The 24,248-nt window shown below is 45.4% G+C and overlaps 2 protein-coding genes across 2 annotated transcripts; one reads left to right on the forward strand and one right to left on the reverse strand.

Moving 5' to 3' along the window:
* The first annotated feature begins 4,309 nt into the window (after positions 1-4,309).
* Positions 4,310-11,424, forward strand: tmem47 (transmembrane protein 47). Its single transcript, XM_085447698.1, has 3 exons — positions 4,310-5,215; positions 9,095-9,235; positions 9,330-11,424. Exons 1-3 carry the CDS (start codon positions 4,990-4,992, stop codon positions 9,506-9,508), a joined length of 546 nt encoding a protein of 181 aa, XP_085303824.1. The 5' UTR covers positions 4,310-4,989; the 3' UTR covers positions 9,509-11,424.
* A 53-nt stretch (positions 11,425-11,477) lies between these two features.
* On the reverse strand, positions 11,478-18,794 carry tab3 (TGF-beta activated kinase 1 (MAP3K7) binding protein 3). Its single transcript, XM_085447697.1, has 7 exons — positions 18,526-18,794; positions 17,686-17,857; positions 16,273-17,530; positions 15,629-15,789; positions 15,026-15,119; positions 13,648-13,731; positions 11,478-12,326 (listed from the first exon to the last, which is right to left on the reverse strand). The coding sequence occupies exons 2-7, from the start codon at positions 17,785-17,787 to the stop codon at positions 12,187-12,189; spliced, it is 1,839 nt and encodes a 612-aa protein (XP_085303823.1). The 5' UTR covers positions 17,788-17,857; positions 18,526-18,794; the 3' UTR covers positions 11,478-12,186.
* Between the last annotated feature and the right edge of the window lie 5,454 nt (positions 18,795-24,248).

A 24,248-nucleotide genomic window follows, 5' to 3' on the forward strand; every position in this document is an offset into this window, starting at 1 on the left:
ATGAAACTAAGCAGAACAAAAAGTGAAAGAAAATATTTAAATAGAATAAATCGAACCCTTGCTATTGTAACCGTGTGTTCTTGCGTGCCTGACAAAGAAAGGTAAAGGAAAGAAAGACGTCCAAGTCATTAACTTACTCGCTCCAGCTCCTGCAGCCAAATACAAACAGGGGGGGTTAGCTCAGCCCATCACAACTTCCAAGCTAGCCAGAATTATATATTCAGCGTTAACGGCGCCTACAACACATTTGTGGCACACACATACTACACATTTATCTAACAAAAACAGGCACAATGATGACAATAAATGAACTAAAATAACAACCAGAAACATCAGGGTGGCTAAATATACGTTATATGTGTGTTGTACAGTGTTAGGAAAGCAATGACGCCAACCGCTCCCACAGGAGAATTGTAGAGGCCAAAGGGGTACACTGTATTTCAAACCCAGTGGGAGTTTCCCCCCAAAGAGGGACAAAGGACCCCCTGATGGTCCTCTTTGGGGGGAAACTAACACTGGGTTTAAATCTGGGACTCTCCACCAGTTAGAACTGAAGAAGCTTCTCGGATGAGAGGTGAAACGTCTTCAAGCAACTTAAAGAAGTCCAGACGCTTTTCTTTCCAAGCTCCTTAGACTACGATGACCTGGATCACTGAGAACCTTCACAGAGATCTTCTGTTTGGTTTGAGATTTTGGGACGTTAATATTTGCCAAGCTGAGACAAATTTCACTTCAAATCTCAGATAGTGAGGATGATTCTAAAATGCAGATCCAGAAAACCATCCTCTTTCACACACCTAGTCAGTTTTGAAGATTAACAATGGCTAACACTGAGCAGTGCTGATTTTCTAACTCTGGAAAATAACTCAAAATGTTAGAAATATTCCAGTGTTAGAAAATCAGCACTGCTCAGTGTTAGTCTTTGTTAATCTTCAAAACTGACTAGGTTACTTTTAAACATATAACAGTGTGGACCCATATAGACACTCTCCAGTGTTAATTTAACACTGGAGATTTTGCTGTGCAGCGACGTTAGTATTAAAGAATATATTTATCTCTAGCGTTTGCCTGACATTTCATTTTTTGCTCACGTCACCACATTTTCCAATTCCTCGTGGCAGAGGAAGATACAGTTGTTCATTTCACTTTGTTTCCACATGGTTTCCCTCGTGCTCAGTGTTCTGTGTCAGTCATCAGTTCAATCTAAGCATTGATATTTTGTGCCTTAGACGTGCAATCAAATATGCAACTCCGAGCAGTATATTAACACTGATGAGTTATGATGTCGTGTGGTGTGTGTGTGTGTGTGTGTGTGTGTGTGTGTGTGTGTGTGTGTGTGTGTGTGTCTTACCAAAGTGTAGGTCAAATGTTCCTGCCGGCAAAGTCTTTCAACATCATTACTGATGAAAACAGATTGTAATCAGGAGAGGCTGGATGGGTAAATACACACACACACACACACGCACGCACACACACACACGCACGCACGCGCACGCACGCACGCACGCGCGCACACACACACACACACACAGTACAGTACAGACCTGCATATAATATCAATGTACTGGTTCATGAAACTTCAAACGTTGTGTTTTATTTTCAGTTTCCTTTCATGCTAACTGCGGTCTATAACCTAAAACTAACAAGGACTCCAACACAGATGCTGATGGTGCATTTCTAATTAAATGTAGCTATGAAGTTAATTTACTCGTCTACGTCTCTCTCAGGGTGCATTTGTGATCAATATGAATTAATTCCAAGATTCGTCCATGGGGACAAAAATCACTGAGTTCAATTAGAAAGAACACGAGCAGCCTTCTAACCGTAGCTCTGAGTCTGTGTGAGACAGAATAAAGGTTTGTCTCACAGAGTGTTTAAAGTGATACAGTCGGTGTCTGCGCTGTGATCCACAACCTCGCACTGCTCAAAGCACTCTTGATGATGTCATTGTGTGGAGACGTCCTTAAAGTAGTTTTATCAGCACAGCAGCTCCACCTACCAGCTTCTCTGTTTGGGAAGGGCAGCCAATCAGAACAAAGCTGGCCTAAAGGGAGGATGATCTTAAAGCCAAAGTGAATGAACAAAAGCCGAGCCCTCATCTTCCACTTCTGGTGACTGCAGAAGATTTGCTGTGGGGTTCACCGTAGCAGATCATCTGCCTCCATCTCACCCTGTCTCTAGTATCCTATACCGTCACACCAACCTTCTGCATGTCCTCCTTCACTACATCCACAAACCTTCTCTGAGGTCTTCCTCTTTTCCTCTTTCCTGGTAGCTTCATCTTCAACATATTTTGTCCAATATATCCACGACCCTTTCTCTACACATGTCCAAACCCTCTCTGCCTTACCTAAGTACACCTCTTCAGCTGCTTGTTAATGCAAATATCCAATGAATTAATCCCATGGGAGCAACACACAGGCATGTAGACATAGAAACGAAAACCTCCTAAAGTTCAAACTGAGCATAAGAATGAGGAAGAACAGAGGATTTAAGTGACTTTGAGCATGACATGGTTGTTGGTGCCAGACGGTCTGCTGGGATTTTTCCCACATAGCAATATCTGGCATTTACAGAGAATGGTCTGTACACGTCACACGGCTGCAACTGTGTGATGCTATCATGTATGAACCAAAAGCTGCGGGGAATATTTCCAGCATCTTGTTGAATCTATGCCACAAACAATTAAGACTGATTTGAAGGCAAAAAGGGGTCAAACCCAGTACCACCAAGGTGTACCTAATAAAGTGTCCAGTGAGTTTATATTGAATGGTTATATAATGCAATTTGAACAATGATTTCATATAACATAGAGATCACAGACAGCATCTCAGGAATATTCAGCTATGCTTTTTGGACTTCCTGTATCCTACAATAAAACACACCTACTGTCACACTCACACTATGACATGTATTTAGGCATCCAGTGAAAACTGATGATAAATTGTACACAATACTTTAAATTTGTAAAATAACACACAGTTAAAGAATAAAAATTAGTTAATTATTAGCTCAGATTCTTGCACTAACATGCTGCCTTATGGATGCATTGGGCATCCATTGTTGCAAGAATGTAAACTTTCAGAAATGACTTCTTGGCCTATAATCCGTCAAACATATGTCAAACATGCCTCTCGGGAATAACATCAATGCCTTTTGAGCCAGAAAGAACATTCCTATCACCAGGTAGAAGCTGCAGTCAGTTTTTGGAAAAGTGACTTAAGGGAGTGAAAAACTTAACAAAACAACATCGGAAGGCTGCGTCATTAAAAGGTTTTAAGTTGGGGCTTTTATTTGTAAGGTAAAGACCCTACAATGATAAAGAGAAAAGAGAGAAAACTGCACCCAATCAGATGAGCCCCTATGAGCACGCGCTTTGGTGACAGTGCGAAGGAAAAACTCCCTTTTAACCGGAAGAAACGTCCAGCACAAGCAGGCTCAGGGCTGTGACGGGTCCCTGGTGAGGGGAGGGAGACAGGACAAAAGACAAGGTGTCGAACAAAGCCAGGGATTAATAACAAAATACAGAGGGGTGTATAAACACACAGGGCGGGGAGAAAAAACACTCATAGCATCATGGGAAGCCTCCAGCAGCCTAGGCCTTCTGCAGAATAACTGAGGGAGAATTCAGGGTCACCTGATGCAGCCCTAAATATATGCTTCATGAAAAATGTTTTTTTTAAGCCTAAGAGGGTGTCTGGTGCCCAAATCCAAACTGAGCTAAAGCTTAAGTCTCCCATTCTACTTTTAAATATCCTGGAACCACAAGTAAGCCAACAGTCTGAGAACAAAGCGCTCTACTGGGGTGATAAAGCGCTATAAGGAGGTGTGTGTGGTGGACCCAGGTGCGAACACAGGTGAGGAGACGGGAGTGAACTTAAACTGAAAGCGAGCCTTTATTTGGGCTGATATAGAGGGGAGTAGACAAAACATAACAGGGACAGAGAGGCAACTAACCAGAAACCTAAACTGGAAAAACACTAACACGACTGAAAGGGAAAACTATGATCACTGTGAACAGAATGCTGTGCAGATGCATGGAAACTGTGAACCAAATGGCGTGACGAAACAGACATGAACATGACCTGCACGGAACCTCATCGTGCGGCTGCATGAAAAACAACATAAACCAAATGGCAAACACGAACTGCACAGAATCCTGAAAAACACTTAACTTGACCAGAGGGAAGGTACACAGACTAAATACCCACAGGGGTGATCAGGGGAACACATGAGGAAGAACAGCTGCCACACATGAACCTAATGACAGGACAGCAAGAACACCAGAGCCTTTCAAAATAAAACAGGAAATATGGAGACAGACATGACACGAACTTGACAACAAGGACCACACAGACATGAAACATGACAGGTAGACAGTACAGGGGGAGATGCCAGAAACAACTAAGACACAAAGGACTAAACTGCAACTTAGAAATTAACTAGATGAGCTAAACTAGAAACCAAATTAATACAAAAGATACATAAAAACTCAAACACTGGGTCACACGACCCAGTACCGTGACATTAAGGTCTGTAACATAAGTACACACAGATTTAACTGATCTCAAATCAAGAGCAGGACCACAACAGCTGGGAGCCCCCAAATATCTGAATATGGAAACATAAATCTGTCTGGTTATCAGTGAGAGCATTAGAACACACACACACACACACACACACACACACACACACACACACACACACACACACACACACACACCCTGGCACTAGGACCCAGCAGGTGCAGCCCCGTTATTTTAGAGCTCCGTGGCACGGTTCCGTCGGCAGAGCGCCGGATCCACAGCACACACCGCGGCAGCGTCCTCTAGGCTCAGGACGCAGAGTGAGCGGAGGCTCGCCACCACACTGTGCGCGTTCAAGAGGGAACAACCGCAAGTTATTACTGGTTCAAGGTTGGCGATTTCCCGCATTTGTTTCATTGTTTTTTGCTACTATTTGTTATTTAATGAGTAAGATACTTTAGACATGGCTTCATCCGTGAGCGGCACAGAGGAGGTGCGGGTGACGGCGTTGACGCCCCTGAAGTTGGTGGGACTTGTGTGCGTCTTTCTCGCTCTCTGCCTGGATGTCGGTGCCATGTTGAGCCCGGCGTGGGTCACCGCGGATGATCAGTACTCCCTGTCCTTGTGGGCGTCTTGCTGGAAGCCCGTCAGCTCCGAGGATTGGTCCTGCAACAGCACGCTGGCCACGGGTGAGAAAGACGCTCATGTGCCCGCACAGACACGCTTAACACTGGCGGCTGCTGGCGTGACGTGCCACCATGTTGGCTGAAAGTTTTAAACCAGTTGGGTGTTGTAGTTTTAAGGGATGCTTCACCTTCGAAATCGCAGGGTTGTGGGCGCAGACAGACACCTACATTCATATTCAAATGAAGTGCGATGCACAGCTCTCAGGGATAACAAAGGGTCCCCGCGGAGAGTGCGCTGCTGAACCAATCTGTTCTGTGGGTGAGAATTATAAAACATCACCCCAGAGAGTGCTAGATGTTAATTACTTTATAATTAGCTATTGCCTGTTTAATTTAAAGTGCCGACATTTTCTGCATGAAATAGGATCTAGAACGGTGTGTTGCGCACTGCTGTCCAATTGGGAAATAATCGAGTACAGGAAAAAGTGAAGTCTCACAAGTCTGATGAATAAGACGCGTTGGTTTCTTTCTAGGCCGTTTGACTCTTTTTTGCTTAAAGCGTTTGCTCAGTGCGCCACAGAATGATGTGGGAATGTTGCCTCGCCAGGAGCGGTCCAGCTGGGGTTTCATTTGGCCTTTTGTTGCGATCAAAATGAGCCTTTGTGTGGGTTTCTTCACCGGCCAAGGAGCAGGGGCAGCTCAGAGCAGAGAACTCCCCCGAGATCCAGATGCCTGCAGATTAGTAACCAGGGAAACAAGCTGAAACACTCCAGAAATTTTCTCTATTAGGGAAAAAAATTATTTATGGAGTCCCCTCACTTAGCTTTTTTTTCTAGAAGCATTTCATATTTCCATCATAGCTACTAATCCACCGAGAGAAAGGAAGAGAGAAGCTGGCTGAACTCTCAGAAAATTGATCCTATCGCTAGTTGAGTGTTTGTAGCGCTGTGCAAAATATCTACTGCATATGTAAAGCAGTGCAACAGCCCTTTATGACATTTCTAACGCACTGGCAGGCTTTCAAGCCACAGTTTGTAGATGACGATCCATCTTGCAACACAATAAAAGCAAAAAAATGTCGAAACTGATCGCACAGAGAAGGTTTGTCATTTTAATTTTCTTGTAAATGTGCCTAAAGCTTACACGGGTTTATCCTGCTGTATCCCTGAGCAGACTGTCTAACATTTCCTGTCTGTGTTTCTGCTGTCTCTGAGCGGCTCCTGCGTGCTGACTGGTGAATTGCATTTTTGTTAGACTGACAAAATGTTTTCTTTCTGTCTGAGATGAGTAACTGCGGGCCACTCTGGCCCCATTCCTCCTCTGTCAGCGCAGACAAAGTGCACTTTGGTGCCATATAAAGACACGTAGTCTCCGTGTCAGCTCCCAGCAGCAGCAGCATACCACAGTAAATGCACACAGTGAACTTCCCATTTCCTCAGGCTCGTGCTTGGCTAGGGCTTATTGATTTGAATCCCAGTAATCAGTTTCTAACCACCCCCTCCCCTCATCAACCCGCGATATTTCCTTGGTGTCATGCTTCGGGCATTAAATAGATCCTGTTAGTCTGAAACAGCAGCTCAGATGTTTTGAACTTGTTCTGCACAAAGTTCTCTTTAAACCGTAATAATGTGCTGTAAGGTAGACATCAAGTATGGCCTCATTACGTGCTCTAGTGTTTGTGCAGATGCATATAGGTTATCCTGTCTGCGTGTTTCTCTCTCAGACAGACACGCACACACATGTAGTCAGGAGCTGCCGGTGGTCAAGTATAAACGCTACAGACTCCACATAGAGCCAGGAATGCAGCAGCAGCAGTGTGTTCATGCCAGGGTGGTGCGAGATCAGGATATCAATGTGGAGCCAGAGTGTGAGCACGTCCAGCTCAGTGAGATGCAGTGATGGCAAATAATGTAATATGTTAGCTATCCCATTCTGGGGGCCTGCTTCCTCTTTACGGGAGGTCACAGAACTGTGCAGGCCACATACCGGCTCTGTGGGACAGAGCCTCAGCTCAGCGACACAGAGGACACGAACCTGGAGCCTCCGATTGAAGATGGTGCTTCTTCAAACAGGCCTTCATCCTGCTGCCTTGAGAGAGTGAGGCTGAGATTGTGTGACAGTGCGAGAGAGAGAGACACTCGAGGCACTTCTGTGACACAGATCTTCCACAGTTGTCTGAGACAAAGCAACTGAATCGGGGGCCTTGAAGGATTTATTTGCTTAACACTTCAGCAGTTCCTGACATCCGTACAGAGGACCATAATTAATGCTCAGATTGGATCTTGTGTACTGTATCTCCTTTTCCATCTGTTATCGTGCGGGGCTCAGATTAATAGTTTGGCACTTCCTGCTCGTCAAAGCCTTTAAGCACCCTAACTCTGGCTGTGTCTCTCGCACAGCGAACAGGATCCGTTCCAATTCTGAGATGAGATGACTTTCTGCATCCTGCTGTTTTCATGATAAAGTTGCGCGCTGGCTGGGCTGCGGGCACCAAAATGACCCAGGAAAGATACAGTATCTCAACAGTGATGGGTCTGTGACAGCTGCGGGTCAAGTCAGTGTAACCCTCCCTCTTTGCTGAGAGGCAGCAGCAGCGAGGGGGTCGCTGTGGTTGTGAAAGCAGGGAGGCTGAAGGAAAAGTGGTGCTCTGCTTTTTGTGGGCTCGCTCCAGCATCCTGTGGTGACAGGACCCATTTTTTAAACTCTAAATCCTGAGCCATATTTGGTCAGAAGTGGTTGATGTTTGTTTATATTTGAGCGGCTTGGCCCCTCCAATAAAATTTCCCTCCAACAAGAGTGGGAACTGTATTTTAAGCAGCTTATGTTCCGTCACTTTCTTCTGCTGTTTTAATGATTTTCTGCCTCAGCAGAGAGGAAGTATTCTCAGCCATGCTTAATCTTTTTTTATTTCCCAGACTCCGTAATAAACAATACCTCGTACACGTACTAAAAACAGACTAAATAAACTTTAGTCAGTCACTGTAAACTTTTCCACACTCTGTAATACTGAGCCGCGTATACAGAGCCCAATCCCCTTTATGCTTTGATGTTTACCTTTTTCCACCCACCGTACTTTAAATGATTTCCTCCTGTGTAATCAAATGCTTCATCATAATATCCTCCTCCTGTTTACATGCAGACCTCCTGTTTCCGCAAGTAAACAGTAAAGCAATGAAAGAGACCCCTAATCTCTAAACAATAACGTATATTGTCTCTCAACAGTCAGTTGGTGTCCCGTGGCTAATTTAGACTAAGAAAAACTGTTTTCTCAAGAAAAAGGCAAGGCATCTAAAAAAGAAGAAGAAGCCTACGATCGTATTTTTCTGCCTTTCACAGCTGCGTCTGTTTGGGGCAGACAGCTATTTCCACTCAAGTGTGGATGGGATGCTGAGGATGCTGCTGAGCAGTCATCAGCCGACAGGGATATACTCATTGTCAGAGTCACCTTTCTGCTCCATTGGGATCCATTACTGGACTGTTGGAAATGTGCACGTGTAACCAGGCGCGTGTTCGTGCCAGAAAAAGGGCTGTGCTCAGTTTGAGGGTTTGCATTCCTCATCTGCACCCCGCCAACGGGTCCCCGGTGGCTCAGAAATGTTCCGAGCCATCGCCGCCATCGCTCAGCCTCCGAACCACAAATAGTTTGTGTTTACACTGTGGCAATTCACCACCAGTGTTATTTACTTTTGAGGGACTGAGTATTGCACTGTTACTGTGGCTAACCACTGCAGCCTGTGACCTATTCTGCTGCCTCTGTCTTCTTCCCTTTATCCGTCCTCATCTTGTCTCTCCGCTTCCCCCCTCCTGTCAGCAGCGCCGACACGGCTCTCCAGAGTAACCTTTTTTTAGCTACCTGTGTCACTCTCTGTTTCAGTGTGATTTCACGGTTTTCCTCCCTCCCCCTCTCCCTCCTCTCTGCCCCTGTGTTTGTGCTCGTCTCAGACTGGCAGATCGCCACCCTGGCTCTGCTGTTGGGGGGAGCAGCCCTCACGCTGCTCGCCTTCCTCGTGGCGCTGTTCTCCCTGTGCTTTGGCTCCAGGAGTCGCTGCTACAAGCCTGTGGCCGTCATGCTTTTCTCTGCAGGTATGTAAAGAAAATACATTTTCATCGAATGTGCACAGGAAGACCCCAACTTTAATGATGCATCTTGCGTCTGAACTGTCTGTTTTTCTTGCAGTTGTGCTCCAAGTGTGCAGCTTGGTTCTCTTCCCCATCAAGTTCATAGAGACGGTCAGTCTGAGGATCTACCATGAATTTAACTGGGGCTACGGCCTGGCATGGGGATCCACCATCTTCTCTTTCGGAGGCGCCCTCCTCTACTGCCTCAACCCCAAAAACTATGAAGACTACTACTGAAAAGACAAGAGGAGAAACCTGGGACCTCACCCAGCTAGTGTCCACATTAGTAATAGCACCTCTGTTACACATCGCACAACCAGACCAGAAATAGGAAAAAAAATGCTCATTAAAAATTTCAGGACTGGAAAGGAGCTCTTGTATTTGATACTGTGAACTTGTCTGAAATGCTGTCCTTGCTCATTGGACTGAAGCCCAGAGGTCTCTTAGGAGGGTTGGCAGCGAACCCAGTCATATAAAGAAGCGAGGCACTTTCATTTGGGAGCGAATGCCACCGGTCAGATAATCCTGCGTCCCCTTTAAGTGTAACTCCAGTAGGTCTTAGTTCTGGACACAAGGTGTGTTGTGAACAGATGGATTCGCTGGCCCCATACCCGGAGGAATTGATGGACTAATTAGCCAATCAGAGAAGAGAAGGAGATGTAGAGAGGAAGACATTCTTTTGAAGTGATATCCTGAGGATGACAAACTGAGGAGGCACACCTAAAGAATGCAACATGCCACATTTCCCCAGAGACGCAACAATAACTGGAGGCTGGCCAAGCTTTCTTCTGCTGCCAGCAGACTTTAATATATCGGAGAAAGCATGTCACGGAGCTCCCTGGACTCACTGCATTTGTCCTGTCCTGCTTGTGTCTATTATAACTGGGTCAATAAACAAACAGAAGCTACCTAAGACAGCTAACACCTTCCAAACGGGTGGAAGTAACACAATCCTAGTTAATGACTCACTCACGAGTGTCTTCTACACAAAACCTGATTTACAAGATGCGATCAAGAAGTTCTGAGAACAAAACTATAAAAAAAATCCAAAGCATTGCCTGAATTTAATTTGGTCATCTAACGTTCAAAGTTACCTTTTACCCGCGACACGCCCACAAAGCTTCCAGCACAGCTGTTATTTTTAGATCGCTCCCTGGAATTCCAAGTATCCATGACCACAGACTGCAAACATTAGCTTCTGTTTTCTTCCTGTTAAAAGGGAGTTTTTCCTTCCCACTGTTGCCAAAGTGCTGCTCATAGGGGGTCATATGATTGTTGGGTTTTTCTCTGTATCTATGAAGCGCCTTGAGGCGACTTATGTTGTGATTTGGCGCTATATAAATAAAATTGAATTGAATTGTTTGAACCTGAGCCCTCCGTAGGGAGGACAGTCGCTGGTTTAAGATGTCCAGCTACAGGAGTCGCGCTGAAGAGGTTCCTCAGCATTTCCCAGGATAAACTGGAGGAGGTGGCTGGGCTGTGGAGGTCTGGGCATCCTTGCTTAGGCTGCTGCCCGGCCCCGGATCATAGCTTTTACACTATGGAAGATCCAGCATCAGTGTCAGAGGGCGATCTAAAAGTAGCGGCCGATCGTGAGATCACCTGAAGTCTTGGCTTTAGTAAACCTGCTGTGAGAACCTTTCAAATACCCCCAGTCATACCTTCTTTTTCAGGAAACTGCATCATAAATAAAATAATAAAGCTTGTTAGTTACAAGCACAGCAGTAGGAAGGTAGAGGGCAAATGACCACGTCTGCTGAGCCAGTGTGCATGATCATACCACCCAGCATGTGCTCACAGACCTACCCGTGTGATGCCTCCTTATCTTCCCTCTCAGTAGGAAATGAAACGCTCTCAACAGGCACCATTAAAAATACATCTGCTTCCCTAGACTGTAGCTGAAAAAGGCAACAGACTCGGTTTTAGCGTCTGAGCGAAGGTGCACGCCAGAGTGAGACGTGCTGTGTACGAGTGAAACGAGGACCGCGAGGTAGACGACCTACGGCGGCGTGCTGTGGTAACGGGCGTCTTCCTAAAGCTCCTTTATAGCGTTCATGAACTCCCTCCTGCAACATCAAAGTAAATGAATGTGTGCATGCATTTACAATTCCCACTGGTCTGATAAACACAATAAACATGTAGTAGAAAATAAATCAATCGTGCGTGTTTCATTTGGGAAGGAGAGAAACTCTGCACCTGCGCAGGATCAAGTCACATAGAATCAGCTCTTTTATTAAGTACAGCAAGTTGAGGCATTTGCACAGGAAATCAACATCTGTTGAACACATAATACAGGGTGGTAATAATATGCATAAAAGTACCAGGAACATACTCGTATGCAAGTGTCTTTAGTGTTCTTTCAGTGAGCTCTCATACAGAGCCAGATACAGTGTAAAGTCTACATTTCGCATTAGTCACAACTTATATACTCATTGCTTTCATTGTTCCACTGTCAGAATGGGGGAGCTGGAGGTCCTGGATAAAACAAGTGTCTCCATTTGTACTTCGGGAATGGGCACAGTGTAAACAGGGCAGTCATTAGTTCTGCATGGAATGGTCGCCAGGTAAACCACAGCTCCTCCTCCTCAATCCTTAAAGCGCTCTGACATCTCTGAAGCCTGCTGCGCCCGCCGTCTGAGCCGCAGTATGCTCTTACATGTCTGCCGCCGGAAGCTCCAGCCCTCCGTGGTCATTATCCATCAAAGAAAACAAAGGTCAAAGTGCACAGGAGTAGGGGACCAGAGCAGGACGAGAGGGATAAGTGGCTCTTCCTCAGCAGGTAGGAGGGGACGTATACTGATTGATGGGATGAGACCTCTACACAGATTCTGCAGACTGTAGAGGGGCGGGGCTTATAGTATCCAGGGATTTGCAAGGGATGAGGCAGGAGTGGAGATACAGCACAGTGCGTAAGCTCAGGTGTAGCGTGGCATCTCGCACTGTTCACAGCGGTTTAGTGCAGGGTGGTTGAGGAAGGTGCAGCTTTCACAGTTCCACTGGGCGCCTTCAAAGTCCTCGTCCGTCTGGGGCACCCGCTTCGAGGCCTGTGTCCCTTCTGACAAAAAGAAAGAAGCTCATTCACGTGGTAAAACATGCGCATCAGTAATGAAAGGCTGCAACTCAGAGCTGCATTAAAACGAATGCAGGTAATCATTCAAATGGTAAAAATGGTAAATGGCCTGTATTTATATAGCGCTTTTCTAGTCCCTAAGGACCCCAAAGCGCTTTACATATCCAGTCATCCACCCATTCACACACACATTCACACACTGGTGATGGCAGCTACATCGTAGCCACAGCCACCCTGGGGCGCACTGACAGAGGCGAGGCTGCCGGACACTGGCGCCACCGGGCCCTCTGACCACCACCAGTAGGCAACGGGTGAAGTGTCTCGCCCAAGGACACAACGACCGAGACTGTCCAAGCCGGGGCTCGAACCGGCAACCTTCCGATTACAAGGCGAACTCCCAACTCTTGAGCCACGATCGCCCAAGGGTGAAACCTGACAGAAACATGCATTTACTAAACCGCAGAGCGAATCTTACATCTCTGTCCGAGGTCCTGCTACACTCAGCAGCTGAGCAACAGGTGCATCGTCTGGCCCTGAAGGTTTTTCTCTACATCAGATATTATGATGCTAGATGAACTGCTTCTCATACAGCACCTTCCTACTCTACTCCTTTTGTCTACGCTAAACTATCATTTTATCGAATGTGAGTGAAGCAGCTCTGGGATCAGTATCTGCTATCAAACTGGAGAAGCTAAGAAACCACCAACTTTCCAATTAGTGGATGTCCTGCACTACAGCCAGTTCTACTTTTGGGTGGGTAGTGTGGGAAGTGCCGCATGTTTGTTTTGGCCAACTTTAACTCCAGATGCTCGAAAGGGTTTCAGTGAGGCGATCGTGTAAGCTGCGGGGCCACCACAGCACCTTAGAAAAGCTACACAGCATTTTAATTTCACAACAGTGAAATCAGATTTTTATCCACTAAAGTTCAGTTGAGTCTGATATAATGTCGACACGTTGCCTAGCAACTAAGTAACCTAAACTGACCTGATTTTAACGTTTATCTTCCTAAAATCCTTTTTTATAAAAGACTTGTTTTAATCTTAAGGCAACAAAAACTCGTTTATAGTTGAATTACACACCTATCGCATCACGATGCTGCCGAGCAACCACATGTTTAAACAGACACATTTTTATGCATCTGCAGCACTTTATAAAAAGCTCTGTGTCATTTAATTTCACAGCTGTCAGCATGAACAGACCAAACAGTAAGAATTAAGACCAAAGTGAGACAAAGATCTGAATGAAGCCTCAAATCTGCACCTTGGTAAAATATTAAAATGTCTCTGACTTCTGCAGAAGTGCTTACCTTTCTTTCCAGATGTGGGTGGCACCACAGGACCAGGCTGAATATTGTCATAAAAGTTGTTCATTGCTTTGGGGTCAAACTTCCCTGCAGAGATCAGACAGAAAGCTTTAGTTTGTTTTAAAGAGAGCCTGTTTCAGCCAGAACTGTCCCAACAGGCAACGACAGACAGAGGCAGCTGTCACAAAGACTCAGTTTACTCAACAACTTGTCGGCCAATCAAACACCTGGAAGAAGACGAGCATCGTGCAGGCCTACTTGAAACGTCTTATCCTACTTTGGGAGCATCAAGTAATTGTTGCTTTAACTGTTTGATGACAAATAATTAAGTGTTTTATCATCTATAGGAAAATATTTTTTCTCAAAGATTTTTATATTAAATTGAAGCAAAGAAAAACAGACACACACAGAATCGTTAAACAACAAACAAGCAGGCTTCACAACGATTGTTTGAACTGAAATAATAGATTACAGATTAATGACACATTCACACATGTTGTGATTGCTTTTATCAGGCTGGTGAGACGTTTACTTAAATAACTGTTGGATTTTCTCTGTAAGCAAAGTCCTCGAGTTTGCAGAAGAAAGTTGTAAACAAGTTTTATGTAAAATGTTTGCGTGTTGTCAAATTAATTTTACCTTTAACAGCTACCATTTCAGGACAACAAGAATCTCACGATGTGACATGAATAACATGAGGCCACATCTCACAGGCACACGAGCTTATCTTGAATTAACGGCACTGATAATCTTGTCTTTGTTAGAAAATTAGGTATCAGACTCCTAACGGTGCTGGCACAGGTGAACACGAGCACTGTGATTTGCTGCCATCCTGTTGAACGAAACGTCTGATCGCACAGGCCAACATTTATGTCACATCCACAGACACACAATGTGCCATGGAGTGTGTTGTGGCAGCATCGAGTTGTGGGGCTGCTCTCTGCAGCACATCTTGCAAAGCAGAGGGTCAGACGAACACAGCCAAATGAATCCTGAAGGAAACGGTCCCTGAGAGTGTGCTGCTTCCATCATCATCATCACTCCTGCTAAACAGATAAAGGATTGGAACTAATGTCCACACGCTGTGTTGTAGGCCAAGTGTTTCAACTGCAGAATCAACAAGAATCATGTGCCAGCGAAATACTACGCAGGGCCCAGAGTGGAGGTCGAGCACAGATCAGCCCGAGGCCTGCAACGCACCGGCCAGTCATTTCACAAGCCTGCATCTGCATGCGCTGCAGCGGATACTCGTCCATCATTCTGGACCCGACACCGTCTGCTTCAGGCCTCGGCTCTTTCAAGATCAGTGCTTTCAAATAAATCAGAGACACTTCAAAGCTTTGTGTGGGAATGCATTTGTGTGCGAGTGATGCGTACATACCTCTAGACTGCAGTAGATCTGTTTCCTTCAGTGTACAGTCAATATCAATTTGAAGCTGTCGGTTCTGACTGCGTAGTCGGGTCATCTCCTCAGGCTGCAGACAGTAAGCACACGAGCCGGTCTGATTAGCCCACTCCCACACTCGCACTCCACTTTCATATGTATTAGCAGTGAAATCAAACCAGTCTTAACACCAGCTTGACCGTCTCAGTGATTTTCTAATACTCCTTAAATATGGTGTTTTTACAGGCAACATATCACCACAAAGTGGTGGCAATATACCTTAACACCACAAAAAGCCATTCACTGCAGGTGTTGGACCGGTGAGGCGTGTGCAGCGGGTGAGATTAGATAATACTGCACAAACAGGACAAACATGCACAGACAAGTCCTTCAGCACATCAACGAAAATGAAGTCAAGTGAAAACTCTGCAAGGTAAGCAGCAGCCACGAAGGTCTTGGGAGAATAATCAAGCAGTTCCCAGTGAATAAAATAATAATCAATAAAATCAGTGATCATTTCACAGCTTGCCTTTATAGCTTTGGTCAGTGAAGCAGCACACAAAGACTGACATGTAAGACAAGCACACGTTCAGGCCTTACTCGGGGGATAAGACTGGTGGAGTTGACTCGTCGGAAGCGTCTTTGAAGGGCATCGTATTCCATGTTGTTGACGTCACCCTTCAGCTGCTCGAGTTTCTGCTGCTCCAGCCGCAGCTCCTTCATCAGACGCTCCATCCTCGCCCGCTGGTGGAGCAGGAGAGCTGAAGGGAAACGCACCAAACACAAAAAGGCTTTTTTTAAAAAGAAAAGAAAAGCTGCAATGCTCTGCTGCGACTCCAATCTGCTATAAGCCTGAAAGTGGTGCAGGTAGAGGGCGTGGGGAAGACTACAATCACATGAAAGCAGTGTCATGTGTACTTAACACGTGCAAAAGACCAACATGCAGCCTTAAATTAAAAAAAAGAAAAGAAAAAGGCTGACAATCACCTTTTCTCATCACAACACGCAGACAACCAAACATACTTAAAGATGACAATCAAGCACAAAGCAGTAAAAAAATATCACAAGGCTGAAGGTGCAGCTGCAACCACACTGTCCAAACAATGAGCAGCAGAAGTTGTCACGCTGCTTAATAAACCCATGACAGGCGAGATCTTAAGTATTGCAAAGCATAACATATATAAAATGATATGAATATTGAAATATAAGATTTTGATGGACAAACCAAAACAAGAAGCCCTTACCTTGCGTGTAGGCATAGTCATCAGAGCCCGAGCTGGAACGTCTGGGCATTGGCTGAAACTGACTGGTGATAGTCCCCGGTAGAGCGGAGATGGGCAGGATGGGTGCAGGGGCGGCGTTGTGCGCCCCTTGGTCTACTATGTTGAGAATAGGCTCGGCTTCAGTGACGGGTGGTGAGCTCGGGGGCCTCTGAGCCTGGCCTCCTGGGGACACTTTGATTTTGAACGTATAGGCTGACTGCCCCGGTTGAGGGGACGAGGCAGGCCGAGGTCTTCCCTGCATGTACACCCCAGGGTGGTACGACTGCGGACCTGCACTCATTGCAATGCCCCTCGAAGGGGAGCTGGGCGAAGAACTGGTAGACATGTAAAGTTGTCCCTGGGGGTGAGGAGTGTGCACAGGTGAATTGCTGCGAGGCCGCGGACCCTCCAGAGTAATCTCTATCTGGTTCTTAAGGAGGTTCTTTGTTTGGTACGGCCTGTAAACAGGAGGCTGTTGCTGGGGCGGCTGCTGGTGATGGTAGGGCATGCTGGGAAGAGTTGGGGAGCTAATAGGGAGGAAGACATACTGCTGGTGCTGGGGCTGCAGCTGGGGTTGCAGCTGGGGTTGCGGTTGGGGCTGCGCCTGGACCTGATGCTGTGGGGAGCTGTAAGGTGAGCCGTATGTGGGAGTGCTGTAAGGGGACTGCTGATGTTGATAGACAGGTGCACCTGAGGAGGACCAGGGTGCTGGCTGCGGGCTTTGAGATGGCGAGGGTCGAATGTACAGGCTTGGGTTGGTGTTGTTTGCGTAGTGTCCAGGAGGGATCTGCAGAGCTTGTGGGACGTTGGGTATGCTTTGCGAAAGAGTGACTGTTATAGGGTTCATGGTGTAATGTGAAACAGAAGAGTATGTGGGAGACATGCCTGGCATTGTGGGTGGAGGGGTGGGAGTACTGGCCGAGCGGCTCTGATCATTCATGAAAAAAGGATTGTATCCAGGGGAAGGAGCCATGGCGGCAGGGGCTGACAGCGGTTCGGGGTAGTTGGGTCGCTGCGGATCGATGTGACTGTCACTGGTGCTGTGCACTAGGGAGCGCCCTACTCCTCCTGCTCCTCCATTTGATTTGCTTGCATCTGAACCTGGGTAGCCCAAGCTAATGTGTAGCATGTGATTTCGGTTCAGCCGCCCCTCCTCTGGACTGGGATGGAAATCACCATACAGGTATCTGTTACTCTCCTGAGCCAGCAGATGGCAGCAGAGATCCAGGTTATTGTTGTTCTGAGGCAGAAAGGAGTGTGATTAATAGGTATCATGTTCTGATCATAAATATCTTCTGCAATGTTTTTACGATGCAAGAATTAGTGCAAACACATGATGCACTAATACATATATTATAACAAGTCTCAATCCAAATAGCAGCTTTCAATATGTACCTGCAGAAGGCACTGTGACACTACCCCCTCTGGGATCTCTGGGAAACGCTGCTTGAGGTCCTGCAGGATGTGGTAGTCGAGCTGAGAGCCTCCCTGCGCCATCCTGAGCCAAAACAGAGAGTCAACGAGCCCAGAGCTGCAAATGTCGAAATAACCGATCTCGTCTCATCCCCTGATGACAAACAAAGCAAACAAATAATTGAACGTGGAAATTCCTGCAATGATCCCATCAGGACTGTCGGCCTGCCAAATGACAGTCACACACCCTATGTGTCAGCAGTAATCTTAACGCACGTATCAATTAAACAGTCACTGTGCGGCATGTCATGTTGCTTATTTAACCGAATACAGTTAATCCGTGAATGGAAGACACAGACGAAACGAAAACATGGATTATTGTGCCATTTATTCCCATTAGCACACGCGTGCTAAGTAAGGAGGTGGCTGTCAGTCTGTTGTTTGTTTGCCATACTGTTGCACCAAGCAACGACGACATACCAATGCTAGCTAGCAGGCTAGTTATCAGCATCAATTAGCCTCCGTACATCACTCACATAAACAACCGCACCTGTGCACCCTAAAAGACAATCCTGCCACTCCTGGAAGACGCTCCGATGTCACCTGTCACTAACGCAGCGTCATAAACCCCTAAACCAACAATGCGTTTAAACCAGGCTAACTTAATTCAACAGCCTGTCAGCTAAATATGCTAATGCTAACCCTAGCTCGGTCCGGCTGGCTGGTCAGCTGCTGTCACAAGCCCGGGTGTTGATGGATTAGCTAGCTAACTATGCTAAAGCCAGCCAACGTTAGCCACTAAAACGGCTCCATGGCTCTTACCACACGTTAAGAGTCCCCTTCATGTCTCGGGCTGTAGCGGAGTCCCGAGGGATAGCTGTGATACTTCTGAAAAGGTGCGCCGACGTTTCCCGGTTCTTTGTTTGGGCTAAATAACTTATGCTTTTGCATTCCAGCGTCAGGCCCGTGCCGCTGAAGTGCAGAAGTACTAACAGATCAGCCCGTCTATCGCGATAATGTCAGATTTTCCCGGACCAGGAAGTTGTTTATTCGACGTGATGGGCGCTGTCAATAGTGCGCATGTGTGGAGCGTGCGCGCTAAACTGCTTTCAGTATTTTGTCTCGGCACAGGGGCACAAATGCTTGTGAATAACAATGTATTTCCTGTAAATACTGAGCCAGTCCCCCCCGACACACACACACACACACACACACACACACACACACACACACACACACACACACACACACAGATATATAAATAGATTCTATCTTTTTATTTTTATTTTTTGCATATTTGTCACACTCAGGCAAATAACAATAGACAGTTTAAATTATTACGGGAAAAAAAGCCATCCAAACCTACCTGGCCCTGTGTCAAAAAGCTTTCCACACAGGGCTAAAACAATGTCTAAGAACTGCAGGCCTCACCTGTTAAGTTATTGTTAGTGTTGATGATTCAACAATAAGGAAGACAGAGTGGGCAAAAACGGAAAGAGCCACTATTAACCAAAAAGAAGACAAAGGCTCGTCTCACATTTTCCAAAAAAAAACATCTTGATGATCCCCAAGACTCTTGGAAAAATAATCTGCGGACTGACGAGACAAAAACTGAGCTTTTTGGAAGGTTTTTCATAAACAGACCATCGTAGCTAGTCTGTTAGTATGATGGTCTGAGCTGCTTTGCTGCTTCAGGACCTGGACGACTGCACACTGTAATTGATGGAATCGTGACTTCTGCTCTCTATTAGAATATCCAGCCATCAGCTCATGCCCAGAAGGTTTAGTGAGACCTTCTATGATGTATAGTTCAGAGATGGCAGCACTGACAACAAGACAGAAGAAGGAGCTGGAGGTGGCAGAGTTAAAGATTTTTGGCCTGAGGGACCAGAACGGACAAGATTAGAAATGAGTACATCAGAGTGGAAGCTCAGGATGACCAGCTTGGAGACAAAATGAGAAAGGAAAAGCTGAGATGGTCTGGACATGTGGAGGGACAGAGGAGGGACAATGGATACGTTGGAGAAAGGATCTTGAATATGGAGCTGCCAGGCAGCAGGAAAAGAGAAAGACCACAGAGAAGATTCATGGATGTACTGAAGCAGAGCAGGCAGAGGGTTGATGTGTTGGAACCCAAAAGAAGAAGATACTTTAACTCTGGAAGCTGAAAACATGTCAGATGTCACATTTTAGTGAAATAAAGGTAGGTGGGGTATAAGAAAATTGTACTTTTTTCTACAAAAATCACACACACGCACACACACAAACATATATTTGTCATCATTTTATGACAACAAACATCACATTCATTTAACTTATTTTCAATCGATATTTCCACTAGTCCACACCCACACGTCCACTGGCTCTGTGCCCAGCAGCGCCCAGCCCACAGTCTGAAATCCACTGTTTATGATTAATGTTTGACTTTCTTACAGCACTACCAATAAAGCATAAACACACCTGTAGACACATGTTTCACAACATCATGGAAATAAAAGAAACAAGGGTGTTAGTATTCAAAGCTCAAATAAAGTAACAAAAAAACCCAAAATTCAGCAACAGTCAAAGAAAATCTTAATGTTCTCTCCATAAAATCACTTAATTTCACATTTCAGTGAGACTGAAAGGCTCTGATTCTAAAGTGAAGTAACGTGTTTTGTTACTTAATAACTGGTTCAGCCACAGTGACACAAACCGACGACATCAATGCAAACACATACACACAGGCTTTTAATGAAGGGGCTTCAGGTCAACACATCATAATGAGTTTCTTAGTTTGCTCAGGTCGTTGAACAACCTTTAAACTGAAGCATAAAGACATCAAGTGCAGAATAATGAATATTTATAATTAGTCACCAGCTCACATGATATATTTCTTGCCTTTCATTTTACGGTCAGGACTGTTACAGGTATTTTCCCTTTGTTTCCACTAGGGGGCAGTGAGAGACGCTCATATTCTGCATCCACGCTGACAGGAAGGCGCCTCGATGAAGGTCCGGAAAAGAAAAATGTACACAAGGTTTAATTTGTTTAACAGCACAGGAGGATAAACCAGCTTTCCTCATGATTTCAGGTAATAAATGTACACAAGCCCCGGGCCATGAGACCAGCTGCTGACTGATGCACGATTACATATAAATCTGCCCTTGTTAATATTGTGTCCAGTCATGGGTAGTACCATAATAACCGTCCCTCGGAGGGCTGTCACCAAGCCAGTGGTGCAGAGTGGAAGCCAGTGCCTGTTATCAGATAACTGGAATATTTTAACTTTGGGCTGTTTTGAATCATTATTACGGAAATGTTCTAAGTCCCTACTTTAACACAGAAGAGCCAAATAAAACCACATTGATCTCATGTTTGTATGTAACATTAACCCAAATTAGTTATAATGTAGTTCAAGAGAGAAACTGTTAAAAACAACAACAACAAAACAAACACGGATGCTAACAAGCATTCATTCTGATTATTTTGATTTAGACACACGGGGGCACGAGCTGAACAACAGTCTGCTTGTTCTTCTGAAAACAGCACAAACATCTGTTCATGTCTCAGCTGATGAAGGGTTGTTCTGTTCTTTCCGGATCACCTAATTTGATTACATTTAACTATGTAGGCTGGAGAAAAGGCAGAGGCATCACAGAGTTCATGTCCTACAGTGCATTGCCAAGTCTGGCCAGAACACAGCAATTTCTTCTAAAAATGCAATCATCCAGCTCAACCTGCAGATTAGTACTGCTCTGGGCCCGAGCAGGCTGTTGCTCATGATCACACTTTGTTACTTTCCATTTGCCTTTTAACTGTTTCCAAAGCACAACTTTGTATCATGATTGCATGCCACTGGACTGGCCTGTCTGCTCAGGAGGAAGGATTGCTTCACAGTCCGACATGGCTGAGCTTCATCATGACCAAGTGTCAGGAATATATTTTATATGAGGCGTGGATGGAAGAATCAGAGGGTCGCTGAAATGTGTTTTAACTGGTCCAAGTCCTGCTTGTGTGAATCAGCCTGTTTATAAGTGACTTAAATGAAAAGAGACATAAAAGATTTGATGAGTTTTTTTCCTTTTGCTGAGCTCATGAGCGTGTCACGTAGCGCCGGCCTTTTCTATTGACTGCTTGGTTATGTGGTTTGAAATTTGCTCATAAGTTATGTGTACCTTTGCTAGAGGTGTGGACAGGTGTGTCCATTCAGCAGCACATGGCGCAGTTTTGACCCGGTGAGCCACTTTACAGGGGTTTCAGCGTGGGGGCGCGGGCTGTACCACCATGAAATATCCACAGGGGAGTCTGAGTTGTTGTGCTGCAGCAGCTGATGCTAAGGCCCAGTCTGACTCAGGTTAGCTGTCCTTGCAGTGCTGATTAGTTTCCACAGCTGTGGTGCTATTTAAAGCAGTCCCCTTGTTGTCCCTAATACCCCACCGGACTCGGAAACAGAGGAGGACCACGACCCCAGTGCCCCGAGAGCTCACTGAACAGTACCCCTGACCAGCTAATGCTTTAATCTGGGCAGGAAGTTCATGTGATCATTCAAATGCAAACATCAGTCAAAGTCGAGACGCAGATACAACAATCCAAAGTTCGATGCCTGCTTGAAGACGTGTAGTGACCTTGGCAAACTCTCTGTGTTTATTATCTACACTGTGCACTTTTGATGAATTGTGTGCACCGAACGAGTTAACACAACAGCTTAGTCTTAATGTTGTTTCCTCAAAGGACTCCTCGAGCTTTCTTTCTTTTCCAGAGGCACTGTGACTCTCATGTTTCACTTAGAAGTGCAACACTAGCCCGAGTTTTAGCTCTTCAGTTTGGGAGGGGGGGGTCCAAAATATCAACACCTCTCACATAGTCACAGTGTAATTGCTAGAATCATGAAGCTTTCCTACATTTTTGGCATGTCCAAAAAGTAGATATGACCAAAGCTTTGACAAATGAGCAGCATGATCAGCAGAGCCTTTTGTGCGCAGCCTCTCAAAAACTGTCTGCAACATTCCTGGGCCCGTATCCCTAAAGAATCTTTGTGCAAAAAGTGGCTCCTAGCGGCCAAATTCTAAGAAAATTCTCAGAGTCATGACGTTTTCTTAGAATTTCCCCTAAAAGTGACACGACAATCCCAGTTAATATAAAAGCTATTCCTCAAGATTCCTAACGCTTAAAAGGGCTCCTAAGGCAAGATCTGCTAAGAGCAGGGAAGAGGACTTTTAGTGGCTTAGGAGTTCCCCTAAGCAGCTGCACAAAATGGCCAACAGAAGAGGCAGGAGAGATGTCCTGCAAACACTGGATGACAGGGAATTATTGAGACGCTACAGATTGGATCGTGCAGGAATCATGTTTGTGGTGGATCTCCTTAGAGATGCAATTACTTCACCAACTCGACGCTACAACGCTATTACACCGGAGACGAAAGTAATCACAACCCCGAGGTATTTGGCAACCGGGAAAATGCAACAATGCAGCAGTGATGACTTGGGTCTGCAATCACAGACATTGCTAAAAGCTGAGCCGTGTTACCCTCGTTAAGACCACACTGGACTTGTAACGTTGTGATTTCTACTTCATTAAGGACAGCCTCTTGAGATAGGCCATCTTGTTTTCAACGGGGTCCATATGGGAGTGAAAGTACAAAATATGTCAGCTAGGATATTAATATGAGCAAATAAGACACGAATCATTATTTGAACAGGGTGTAATGAGTTTAAGTTTTCACATATTTTAGATTCTAATGGCTATAACCCCTACAGCTTACTATTCATTTTCCAGATATTTTCTTGAATGTGAAATATTATTTACAATTACAGTCAGCATAAGATTAGAGTGTATAATTATGTTTATTGATTTGAGGGTACATCCTTTGCTCATTATCACCAAAAGCTCATTTCCATCAAACTTGTAGGATCAACCAATCACGGCTTTTGAAATGATGACTCATACCTAGCAACGGGGTCAACCACACCTCCTCACTAAGATAGGATTTTCCATCCATTCCTTGCTCAGAGTTCACTGAAAATGTTCTGGAATCACTTCTAAGCTAAAACTCCTGGCAAGGAATTTTTAGGTTAAGTTAGGAGCTCTCTGAGAGGATTCTCAGAATCCTTAGGGATACGGGCCCTGGAGTGCTTGAATGGGGACTTAACTTTGTGCACTTTCTGCCGGATGCCTGTGTGGTCAGTGAGTCAGCAGCTGTGCATGGGGGCATTAGAGCGGGCTGTCTGCAGCCAGGTTTCTATTTACATCCATCTACAGTGAGAGAAACACTTTGTCACCTCAGTTTAAAGAAGAAGGCTTATCAGCACTACCGTGGAGCTGTTATTCAGTTATTTGACTTAAGATAAGTTAAACAGATGCCTGGTTCCTGAGCGCATGTGACACACTGAACAACTGGATTTGTGTTGGCACAACAATGTCAGCACCAACTGTCACTGCATAGCATACTGACAGCAACATCTAGGTCATTTTAGAAAAAAGGAAAGGGCAAGCTGCTGTCCCTCTGAACTGATAAGTCCTGAATCTGCGCTGAACTGGATAACGAGCAGATAATTATAATCTGT

This window comes from Copadichromis virginalis, linkage group LG23, assembly GCF_057382275.1.
Source record: "Copadichromis virginalis isolate Kocher_CV1m ecotype Utaka linkage group LG23, C_Virginalis_male_GT1.1, whole genome shotgun sequence".
NCBI lineage: Eukaryota > Metazoa > Chordata > Actinopteri > Cichliformes > Cichlidae > Copadichromis > Copadichromis virginalis.